Source organism: Pseudopipra pipra, chromosome 3, assembly GCF_036250125.1.
Source record: "Pseudopipra pipra isolate bDixPip1 chromosome 3, bDixPip1.hap1, whole genome shotgun sequence".
NCBI classification, from domain to species: domain Eukaryota; kingdom Metazoa; phylum Chordata; class Aves; order Passeriformes; family Pipridae; genus Pseudopipra; species Pseudopipra pipra.
In genome coordinates, this window is record NC_087551.1 from 36533787 (window position 1) to 36546609 (window position 12823).

General features: G+C 41.1%; 1 protein-coding gene across 1 annotated transcript in view; it reads left to right on the forward strand.

Moving 5' to 3' along the window:
• The first annotated feature begins 5561 nt into the window (after positions 1 to 5561).
• The window catches only part of ADSS2 (adenylosuccinate synthase 2), a 36875-nt gene continuing 29613 nt past the window's right edge, over positions 5562 to 12823 (forward strand). The window contains exon 1 of the mRNA XM_064648654.1: positions 5562 to 5723. Within this exon, the coding sequence (XP_064504724.1) occupies positions 5562 to 5723 (162 nt within the window). The remainder of the gene's footprint in view (positions 5724 to 12823) is intronic.

The window sequence follows — 12823 nt, forward strand, 5'->3', positions numbered from 1 at the left end:
ATTGATTCAATAAACCACCTCTACTCTAGTTAAACTGTTCTTACTTGGCAGTTTTCCTTCACAACCTTTAGCAATAAAGATGGGTTATTTTGTAAATGGCATATTCAGTTCTGGAGCTCCATTTCATTACAGGCAATGGATGCTATCAGAGACATCTGCATCCAAACTATCACGAGTACACAATGAAAATAACACAATTCGTTTTCTCACAATGTATTTACACAGCTTACCTTAGACTTTACCTGTGGTTTTGCTCTCTAATGCCCAGCAAATGAACAGTTCAGTGTTGGTTTTGGTGAACTAAAATTTAAAAAAATAAACACCACACAAACCACAAATGTTTAACCCTAGTTAACGTGAGATAAGGGCCTCTAAGAATGTATTTAGATTAAATCTTGAAAATGTAGGACTTTGGAGTCCTCTGAGAAAAAACTCACATTTTTATTAAACAGAGCATACATCTACAGTTCAGCATTTCAGTGACAGATAATCTACACCTCTAAGATTGAATGATTATAGCATTATTTACAAGCACACTGGACCAAATTAAAAAAAAAAAAAAAAAAAGAAAAAAAGGAAAAAGAAAGAAGAATGTGAGAGAAACTTGAGCCTAAAAGCATGTAAAATATTCACTAAGCTTTTGGCTCAAGTTTTTTTTACATATATGTGAGACAACCTAACTACTGTACAATATCAGTGACAGTCTGGAGAACTACAAGATGACTCTCTCAACAGGTATATAAACAAGTCTCTTTATGACAGACAACTGGCAAGGTGCATTTCCCAGCCCCTGAGCTCTCTAAGAATGTGGTATGGGTCATTCTGAAAGCTGACACATCTCGATCACCCACCTTTAAGGTCACACTTCACCCCATTCACCAGTTTAGTCTCATACTATAATGTCCCAAAACCTAGTAGCAAAAGAAATTAAGGCTTTATCAGAGCTTAGGTATATGGGTTACAGGTTAACAGAGATAAAAGTCTTTATTCTAACCTGTATTTAACAATCAAATAGAATTTTTGTTGATGCAGTAGCTCTCACCCACAGCCCTAGTTGCACTTTCAAGAAGTTCTGAACTCAGGGTGCTGTTTTCAAACAGATTAAGACTGTGTAAACTGGGGCTACTGTGCTCCCCTGCCTTGAGCTGACACTTTTGCAATGACCTAGATAAAGGACCTATTCTGACCAAAAAACACATCTAGGAAAAAGGTGAATTCAAGATCTTTCTTTGTTAAATATTGTGTGATGTTTGACATCCTGTTTTAGTGAATAAAAACAACAAAAAGGATTTATAACTTCATTAGGGATTGTTTTGTTTGTTTGTTTCTCTTACATAGTGCTTCATTCTCTCTGATTGAGAGAGACATATTCTGAGAAATTCATAAATCTAAAAAGTCCTGAAAAAAAATCACCCAATAACTATCACATATCCATTCTGTTAAACTTTCAGTGGCTGATGCTGTTAGAGACTAAGAGAGAGACAGAACATGGTGTCTTTGTACACACTTAACATGTAACATCAAGGAACAGGGAACTTATTTACACCTGTCCTGAAGGATAAGTTGCTGCTCAAATCACAAAAAGCAATGAAAATCAGGGGGGAACACTGTAATAAAAGCTAACTTGTAACATATTAATAGTTAATATTATTTATTTAATAATTTAATAATTTTATTTAATAATTTAATGAATATTTAATATTTAATATTATTTATTTTAATATTTAACATATTATAAGCTATTTAACATATATATTTAAATTACAGTATCATACATACAGAAATCTCCATTTCATTTCTGCTCTGTAAAGACAGCAATCATCTTGTGCAGGAAATTCCCATTCAATAAATGAAGTTCTTTCATATTCTAGATACACCTAACCAAAAGGTTGAAAATACTTGCTAGTGTGTCCAAATAATTTGTGACAACATATAAAACCATTACTTTATTATGTTCTTAATCTTATTTTTATAATGATAAAAACCATTAACAATAATAAAAAGGTAACAAAAATAATTAAGGGAAATTTTAACTGGAAAAAAGAATTTAAAAACAATAATAACAAGCAACAAGCAGGGTTCAATTACATTAGCATACTGTCCAAATAAAATTATGTATGTCCTAACTGCATAATGATTTCTCTTCCTCCTAAGCTAAGCTGACAGCATTCTGGAGAGTTTGAAGTGCTACAGATGCCAGCCGTGTCTGGCACAGTGATCCTTAGACTTCTTTTGACTATCAATACCTAATATTTTTTGTGAGTCACTCTACATCTTAACATCAAATTAAATGAGGAAAACACTCTAAAGATGCTGTAAATAATCAGGAAGTAAAACTGACATTTTATTGAATATTTTAATGAGATTAGTGAAAAACTTCAAAATTTTATTGTTTAACACAGTTCTGTAGGACATATGCAGATTAGCTAGCCCACAGACTACTTTTCTGCAACCACTGTTCTAGTGCAGATAAGACCTCAGTGTAAAATATCTGTGTAATACATCACTGTCACAGGCAGAACCAATTTTACCATAGACCACGTGCCCTGACATTTTCACTGCCAGGGGTTATTTCTTCAATCTACACTATTCCTGAAACTCAGAAATTGCTTACAGTAGGAGAAACAGTATCAAAAAAGTATTAACATCATTCAGTAGTCCTTCAACACAATTAAGAAGTACTATTAAGGAGAAAGAAATAGCCCACTATGACCCATCAGCCAATAGTCTAGCTGGCCTTCTTGCTTGTTACAGCATTTTCTCTTTGTTCATGCTTACTTTTGATTTACTGGAGATCTTACCCAAATTCTCCTCTAAACTACTTGGTACATAATTTTTAAATGCACAATCAGAATATGTGGGATACTTTGTCAGTATAATTGAAAACATATAGATGTAACAATTCTACATGTATCTTTGACACATCTGAGTGAAATGCATGTCTCATACTGCTTCTGTTCAGCATTTATAAAAAAATTCCTGAGTCTCTTGTAACTTACTGGGAGGCGGGAAATGCAGTCACATGACAAGCCTGAATGTACCCAAATTAGAGTGAATTTGTGATAAATGTAACTCTCTAGTTTTTCATACCCAGTCAATAGCATTGAAGAATCCCGAAGACAATACAACCTAAACTTTATCAGTGTACACTTCTGCCATGGGTTCAGTTTTACAAAGTCAATCCTATATACCATCTTGCTAATGCCAGAAGAGGCACTCACATTCCTTCATTCCTCGAATATAAAGTCTTGCTATTTTGTGCCACCTCTAAATACCCACCTGACCTCTCACAGAGCAGATTCAGCTTGCCCAAGTAGCAAAAAAAGTTAATATAGTCCATGTATGTTAGAGGGAAAACCCAGTACAGTACCACTGCATGCTCTTGATGGTTTTCTTGCCTATAGTGAATGAACCACAAGTGCAATGCCTGTTTTTGGTAAGGGGCATTAGACACCAGTTGTGTTCATACTTTGGTCAAGAGTTACCATGTTTTAGAACTATATTATAAATACAGTTAGTGAGTTGTGTCAGTAAAGAGTATTTAGTATCTTTTAGTATTGGAAGCCAATTAGTATTTAGTATTAGAAGCCTCCATTTAGTTTGCAAGGAAAAGAGGGTGGATGATGGACGCACATAATACCATATATTAAAGAAAAATTCTGAACTTGACAGTACCAGTCAGTATTGATTAATTTGATCTTCATTAAGATTAACACTTACAGGTTTTCTGGAAGTGAAGTATTTATAGCTTTCTTCCCTATCAAGAAACTATATCAAGACATAATCTTAGAGCTCTTCTACACTAAAAAATAGCAGAACAATGGATTCCTGTGCCTGAGACTCTTTGGAAAGTGGCATTACATTAATACCACATTACTAGGACACTAAGAGAGGCTCAAATTTATTTTGAGATCCAAGGGAATATTTGTATTGGCAACGGTGAGGTGTTAATATGATTCAGCTATACTGGAAAATCATATCCTGAAACATTAATCTTGACCATTGTTTGGGGAGTGGTGAGATGATCCATGGCCTCAGAAGTGAGTGCAGTAAAACAAAGTTTGCCATTGTGTCAACAAGACTGGAGAAACTGATTTCAGCAGCTCCTTGTGGCTTTTAGTGACTCCCACAAGCTCTGTGCAGTGATACAGAAACCATGTCTATGTATTTTTTTTAGGATAAGCAGACAAAATATGGACTATTAAGGTACTTTTAAGGAACTACGGTCTTTGAAGTGTATACACACAATTGCCTCCCATCATTTGCAATTGTTCAGCATCTTTGTTCTGAACTGACTACTTGGTCATAGCATCTCTTTGCACTGACATTCAGGATTTAGATATTTTCAGTTGTTTTAGAAATGCTGACAACTTTGTATTTAATTATCTGTTATATGTCTCCCTAGCTTTACAAGACACAGTTAAACTTTTCTCCATTGTCTTTTACAGATTCCCAACTTCTTGGTTGGAGTAAATCTGAAGGAGCAAAGAAGCAACTAAAATCAAGCACTACAGCCCGCCAGACAGCTGCAGACTGTGACTGTTCAGTGACTCAGGTCTTTGAATAACTGTCTTAGCAATAATTACATCATTCAGATTTTTATGTCTTTTTAATAGCTACTTTACCAAGGAAAAAAAAATCTTCCCCCAGGGTTGTTGGTTCTGTGAAGCAGGAAAGAATGAAAACAGCCACTGAAACGTCAGTTCCACTTCTAAGTACACATGATGAAAGCTTTTCTCTGCTATGGTCTCATGAATAGGCTTGGGGCCATGTTCCGGTGTCTCTGGGGAAAATGGCCTTTTACATTCACCCCCTGGCTCCCCAAACTGTAATTTACACTCCTGTGATCATTAATCCAGCAACACTAACCACGCGGGCGATGCTCTGACACGCTGCGCACACACACACACGCAGGGCTGACACCCGCGACAGGGGCCGCAGGTCCCGCGGCAGCTGAAACCCGAGGGGTAACGGGAGCCGCCTCTGGGGAACATGCACAACATCTGCGCCCCCGGCCCCCTCCTTCCACCTCTGCTGGGCGCCGCCTCTAACCAGTCCCGGCTGCCCTGGCATGGCCGCCCCTGACCCCTCCCTCCCGCCCGGCTCAGCCTCCGCCGCCGCGGGGCCGCCTGGGGCAGCCGCCGGGGCGCTGTCCTGCCGCAGGTGGCAGAAAGGGGACTACGCGCCCCAGCGTGCACTGCGCTCGCCTCCCTGCGGGTCTCGCCGCGGAGGAGGCCGCGCGGCACGCTGGGTAGTGTAGTCGCGGCCGCGAGGCGCGGAGGGAGTGGCAGGAGAAAAACGGCGTCCGGGGGCAGCGGCGGCGGCGGCTCTGGTTTTTCACGGGAGTGCGAGGGGAGCTCCGGCTGAGGGCAGTGGTCGGGCTGGCGGGGAGCAGCGGGGCAGGCCAAGCCAGTAGGCGGCGGCACCACCTGGACGCGGGAGCGGCGGCACCGCCCGCCCGCCCGGCGGGGAGGGGAAGGAGGAGGCGGAGGCGGGGGGAGCGGAGCCGCCGCGCGCTGCCGCATGTGCCTGGAGCGGCGCCGGAGCGGGCAGCGCGAGCCATGGCGGAGCACGGCGGCCCCGCCATCCCCAACGGCGAGTGCGCCGCCCGCCGCCCCGGCAACAGGGTCACCGTCGTGCTGGGCGCACAGTGGGGCGACGAGGGCAAGGGCAAGGTGGTGGATCTGCTGGCGCAGGACGCCGACATCGTCTGCAGGTGCCAGGTGAGGAGGAGGAGGAGGCGGCCGGGGGCTCGGAGGAGGCCGCGGATGTCACCTTGAGGCGGGCGGCCCCGCCGGGCGCTTGTGCCCGCCACGGTTCTCCCCCCAGCGACCGGGGAGGCGCGGGGCCGGAGTCGGCGGGGGCTGTGGGGCTCTCACCGGGAAAGGCTCCGCTGCCCCGCTGCCCTCCCGCGCCTTCTTTGTCCCGGCGCCGGGGGAGGAGGAGGAAGGCGCCCTCCTCGTCGCCCGGAGCTGGCCCCTGGCAGGAGGAACGCGCCCGGGATCGGGTCCTCCCTCCCCCTCAGGCTTCCCACCCTTCGCGTTGGGGGGGGGGCGCCGGGATGGGGCCGCGCTCGGCTGCTCCCGCAGCATCGCCGCGGGGCCAGGATCCCCTTCCCGGCTGTGTCGGCGGGAACCCTCCCGGGCCGCAGCGCCGGGAGCTGCGCGGAGCCGAGCGCGAGTTGCAGGATGCACGTGGGGGGATCCCTGTAGTCCGCCACAACTCGGGCTCTTCGGCTAAAACGAGCTGCTAGAGGACTCGCCTGCCCTTGCTTTCAAGATTGCTGTGTCAATGGAATCTTATGTTTAGCTGTTTGTTTATTTATTTATAATTTTTTTTCTCTGCGTAGAGGCCTTATTCCAGCAAAAGAGAAAAACAAAAACAACCAGACGAGTCTAGCCTGCAAGCACAGTACTCTTAAATGCCTACGTTAAAACAACACAGATCTGAGGAGATGTTTTTCTTAACATCTCTAGTTCAGTAGTGCTGTAGAGTACAGCACAATGAGCTAAAGCCATGCACGGTGTTTTCTTAAAGTTAAGAGATACAGTAGCATAAAATGCCTGCAACATGTGCAGGCTTCTTGTAAGTATTGTTATGTATGTGCTTTTGTTGAATGCACAATTTAAATTTGGTCTTAAATAAACATATTTTGGAAGAGCATACCATTCCCCGGAGAGTGCAGACGCTGAAGGTTTGAGTTATCCAATGAGAACTGCACATAAACTGGTGTTTTCAAAAACAAGTCCTTGCAAAGCTGACAAATCAATACCTTGAACTTCACAGAATTTAATTTTGAAGTAAACCAACATATTTTTAAATAATGTTTTCACAAATGAAATTTTTTTTCCCCCTTAGATCATGTATTTTTAAAATAATCTGATTTGGTGCTGTGGCGTGAGTGCCTGGCTTTGTGGGTCATAGAACATAGTGACTCAGTTCGTCCTTTACGACTTTGTTCTTGAAACTTGAAGGGCACCTAGGTGAGTGTGTATGTTTAATGCTAGGAAGTTTTGGAGGAGAGACAGAGAGGCAAACCATGAATTTCTGTGTGCACATTTCTTAATGTATTTATTGGTTGTTTTGAATCCACTCGGTAAAGGATCAAGAAAAGGGAAAAATTATGGTGTTATCTCAGTCTTGAATTTCCTGGCCAGTTCTGCCATTTCTAACAGCTTGTTGCTTCTGATGAAGTAAGGAGTTTTTCTTCCTCCTTTCTTCCCTTTCCTGTTGATGGCTGTGCTCCCCATGTCTCCTCCCATGCCCTGTCTCTGGCACTTGAACAGTTCTGTAAGTTGATTAAACTCATCGGAGTGGCGGGAAACTATTTTCTGTTGGATTTACTTGCTGCAGTTTTAGAAAATAAAACTGAACTTCATTGGCTTAGAGGGCCTTGGTGTATAGGAGAGCCCAGGACAGGGTAAGCACAAAGAACAATTTCTCAGAATGAGAGAGGAAAATAGGAATATTTTCTTTCAGTGGTACTGAGCTATTAAGTAAATGTATTATTAAATTATTAAATAATTTAATGTTATTACATAATCTTATTATGTATGTGAGCATATTTGTGATGCTTTTGTTACTGCTGGTAAATTAGAGTGTGACCCTTGTGCTTTTTGTAGTGGTACAAGTCCAGAAAGAAAAGTCACAACACACTTGGTCTGGCCCCTGCTAATATCAGCTTTCCGTAACTGGAGCTTCTGATCCTTATTTCAACACTATACTCTTACGTATTCCACGATGGTTCTTTCTGTTCATCACACCAGAGTTGCTAGAATGCCTGTGGATGACATCAAATATTTCCAGCGTGTTCTTGTGGAGAATTTATTAGTACATCTGTTGGAGGACTAGGGAAGTTGTTGTAGCAGGTCTAAGATGTCTTAGAAACTTGGGTTATACTTGCAGTGAAACACTCTAGGGTTGACCCTTGTTCTGGGCAGATGCAAAGCATAAAAAATGTCCTGCCCCAGAAATGAGAAGCAACTTATCACTTAATTTTACAATGCCTGTAAAGGCATTCCAACAAGTTGTACTCTCAAATCTATGGCCGTGCCTTCTTGTCTCCTACGTAGCAGGTGTGCTGATGATTCCAGTGACTTGTTTGATTGGCCAGCTGTGACATTTGGAACCAGGTACTTACTTAGGCACAATTAGCTGAATGAGCATGTCAGGAAATAAGTTGCAATATGACTACTTACTTCTTTTAAACACTACCCTCCCAAGTATTTTATCTTTGATTTAGAGTTTGTGGAAAGGAGTCCTGTGCTCAGAGCAAGGGAATGGTATTTTCTTTTCAGGAGACAGCTTTGCATTTATCAGAATTAGCGTTATGTTTTCAAATCCAATTGTTTGAAGAGGCTAAGCTAAAATTAAAATACATCCAAGGGGCCACATGTTGTTGCTAAAGCTGGCAACTGTGATAGTTTTGTGAAAATGTTGCTAGCGCCAAGGGTTCAGATGCAGTTTAAACAAACATATCCACATAACACGTACTTGTTCTTCTACTGTAAAAGTTGAACTGGTCTTGATTTACCTCTAGGAGGTATCTGGTAAAATGATGCTGTTGATAAAACAAACGTGTTGGTGAAACGTTTGCCCTTAAACTTACATCTTGTTTTCAGTGGCTTAAAGAACAAAGTCTGTTTACCTGCTATCACATAAATTGTAGTCTAGACAATAAAATAGAACGAGAACTGGTTTGAGATTCACAGATAGTTGCCAGAGAAATTGTGGGTTTATGTGTTTTGGTTGACATTGTTTCCTCTTAGTAAGCAGCTAGCCTTGCTATCATCAAACATGGCAGTTTTGAAAAGTATGCATTGTATTTTTGTCAATTCCCCAGGTAATGGAGAGTTAAAGGAAAAAGCTTCTTGTTCTGTTTAAGGGACTTCCTACCGTTGCAGAATGCAACCAAATTGGGAAATTAATTACCAAGTTTTATTCATTTGTGGGAATGATGGAAGTGGCAAATTAATGCAAGGAAATTATTTTAGATAATAATTTTATCAAATACAGTACCAAAATACGCTACGTGTCTCTTGCATTAACACCACCCCTCCACCCAATCTACCAGTGTATGCCATACAGCAAAATATGTAATGTCTGCACTGCGTGAATCTGTTCTCATTCACTCATTTCATCGGCAAATTTTTGCTCACTTCCTATTCTAACTGTTGGAGGGAGCTGATTTATTCAGAGAATATAATTCACAGAGGTAAGATTTCTAAGCCTCCAGACATCATTTCTATGCCATGTTCCCTATGCTAAAGAATCGCATTTTTCTGCTTCTTCAGTTCTGTTGTGCATCTTGTTGCTACTTCTAAACAGGTTTGCAGCTTCTTACCAAATCTTCTCATCTAGTTTCAGTGTGGTCTGCCTGCTGTATGGTCACACAATTCCTACTCCTGAACTGCTAATGCGTGGGAATTGCAGTGTGTGAAGTCTTTGTACTCCCTTTTCCTCTTCCTCCTGCCCCAACAACAGTGTGTTTAGCAATGCCACTGCTGATCACTTGATATGTGGCAACTGCAGTGCACGATCTAGAGAAGTCTTCAGTGTGCAGATCCTTGGGGTTAAGCAGTTACCATGGACCAGCTGACAACTGCTGACTGAAGTCCTCACACCAATGCTGCCTGATACCTCCATATTAGTGATCTGTATATGGCCACTTTTTATTTGGAACTGGAATTTTTTTATCTTCCATTCACCAAGCCCACTGTTTTTCTAAATATTCTCATTTTAAAAAATGTTTTAGTCTAAAGCCTATGCAAGCCATGCAGAGTTAGGAATAGCAGAATCAATAGCTATAGCTATTAGTGCTTTTTCTTAGCTGCTCAGGCATTCAGTAAGTGATGCTTAGCTAGAGCTTTCTTTTTTTCACTGCTGGGTGCACTTTTGGACCTTGTAGTGGTTGGCAGTGTGCCAGTGATGTGCTCTGGTGAGGAAAGAGAGGTCACTAAAATGAGTTCTTTGGCCTACTCCATCAGTGAGTCATATGCTTTACAGATCTACTTTAGAGCATCACTGACAGGTGATCTCTTGTTACTGTAAACAATCACACAAAGTCTGCATTATTTTAAAGAGAATAACAGTTGAAATCTGATTTTACAGTTCATAAAGTTTGTGCCATAAACAAAGGCAGCCTTAAGAGCACTGAAGAGCAAACTACACCTTGATCTATTGATTTCTTATTGCTCCTCCAATCTTACTGTAACTACAGAAGCTTAATGTGTGTGTTTGGTTGGTTAAGATGCAGTACTCTGTAGCAGCTTATTAATTAAGATTTCAAATGCTTTTTCTATTTCTGCTGTACCACCTCACACATTTGGAAGGTGTTCTCTGTAAGTATTCCCAAAGTCACTTTTTGGTTTTGTTGTCCTTTCTTGAATATTCTTATGACTGTAGCAAACACTGGTGGGGTTTTGTGCACTGAAGCAATGTAGTGCTGGACATATCTGTGCTTTGAACATTCTTCTTGTTCCTGATCTGCCTGCCTCACTTGATCTCTTCTATCTCTTTGGGATAAATTGGTCTTTATTCTGGACTTGAATAATGACTCCTGTTGCCTACCTAACATATGCAGGTGTTACAACAATATAAAGTTTTGCAAGTGAGATGAAACAAAGTCAAAACTAGCTCTAAAGTGTCTTTCTGAATATTGTCTTTCAATAGCAGTTCATCAGAGCTAATTCTGTCACTACAGAAAAATGGATGGAGTTTCTTGAGATTAATAGACTTCAGTAAAGTTAATGTTTTATTTGTTAGGCCACAGGTGAATGTGTAAAATAATGTGTTTATTCTGTCATATGCTGCCTCAGACTATACCCTTGATCTTGTTCTGATTCAGCAATACCTGTACTACATGCTCAAAAATTTCTGATGTCTAGCCAAAGTTTCAGTCACCTTCATAAAGTCTGTGATATAATGGCTCCTTGAACTAGGTTTAGGTCTTGCAAACATGAATGGATTTATTAAACAAGAAAATGGCTAGCTGCTGGATGTTTTTCGTACTGAAACTCAGGAATATGTTATTCAGAGCAGAGTTTGTTAGCTGTTAATTAATTGGGGTTGGAGGGGGGGGAAAGAAATTAGTCACAAGATCTGAGATGTGAGAGAATGAATTGGTTATCAAAACCTTGATTTTTTTAGTTCTTTTTAATTATTTATGCATTTTTGAAAGGGGGATTGTTTGCAGTCGAGTTCAAAATAGGTTTTTGACACTATGTATTGAAATGAGAGCAAATAGCCTAGAAATTGCAAAGCTGTGCCTAGTTGGGGTGTGTCACATAGGTTCAGATGTGTCTCTTCCCTAGACTGATGAGCTGTTTAAAGATGTGCTCAGCGTTCACAGAATCTGATTGTGACAAGAAGCAGCCTTTCATGTGTTTCTTGTAAGTAATGGTAGTATCCAGCTTTCTCAAAGTATTTTTGACTTTTCATCTAAGAGTTAAAAGAAAATGTTTACAACTGTATGATGCCAAAGCAGCATCGACTTGCTTCTTGTCCAACTTGGCAGTCACTTGGACAGCTAGCTCAGAAACAACAGTGGTTGCCCTGAGCTAAAAATGAATGCTGGAATGTGGTAGCAATAAAAGTAAACTGCAGAAAAAATTATGCACACACACATCTGATGGGGAGAGTTGAAAGGAGTGTATGGCTTCTTCCTAAACGTTGCATGAGATAACATCTCTTTAAAGTAGACAACTAATTTTTATTCTAGAGGAAATAGCTTGAAAGACTTCTTTGCTCTTCCCTGAGGCATCGTATTTTTGAGATAGACAACTTGGCATGATCATGTCATAAGAAAAGGCAGTGATTGTCATCATAGACTTTTTGGGTAGATGGTTCTCTTACATGCACATGTCAGTATTTCAGAGCTGCTTTAAATACTTTCGTATTTAGTACCAGTATAGAAAGCCATTCACAATATGCTGTTAATTGTAATTCCAGTCTGCTTTCCTCAAATGTTTTTTTCCCTATGCACGTCCACTGCCAGGTAAAGTTGCAGTAATGCAAACCAGTCTTAGCGGTTACAGGAGTACTGCTGGCTGTAGGTGAGGCAGCGGGGTTTGAACTGCTGTCTCGATGTGTCTAAAATTAATTTAACCGTTCTAGTTGTTATACTAACGTCTAGTCTGCCCTTGACTAATGGAGACATGCTCTGAAAATAAAAAACATAAGTCAACTTACATAGATCTAAAATGGAGAAAGATGCACTCTTGTTCCTCCATCTTAGTTTCACGTGCAGTGATTTCTTACTTGCATGTTCTACTTACGTATATGCATGTGTGTCACACTGAAGCGTACGCTTCCTGGGCTAGCACACGTGGCACACATTTATTCTTGCTCTTTGTGCTCTACACAAAGGTTTTAAAAAGCAAGGAATGTCTTTTTTTTTCTTTCTTATAATGAGGAGTTGTATTTTCGCTTTCATTTTAAGAACAAGCAAATCTGCTTTCCTTTTTGGTTTTGCTGAAAATGTAAGTTGGTACATTCATGTTTCCTATTAGGCTGTTGGCATTTTTTTTCTAAAAGAGAAAGGAAAAACCCCAGAGTTTTAAGTTAGAATGAATTTGAAATTAAGTGAAAAATGGATATATTAAATATGCACATTTTTTCTGGAAGAGTCCCATGTGCCAGGAAAATGGAAGAACTGCAGATCCTTATCCCTTGATTGGTCAAGTCCTTTATATACTTTTCAGGCAAACCAGTGAGATGGGCTGCAAACCTAGGAGCAGGGAACTTATTTGATCAAACTTACCAGAGGAAAAAGGTTCTGGTTCAGGATGTCCCTGTGTAAGCACTTGAGCGGGGCTTTGTATCA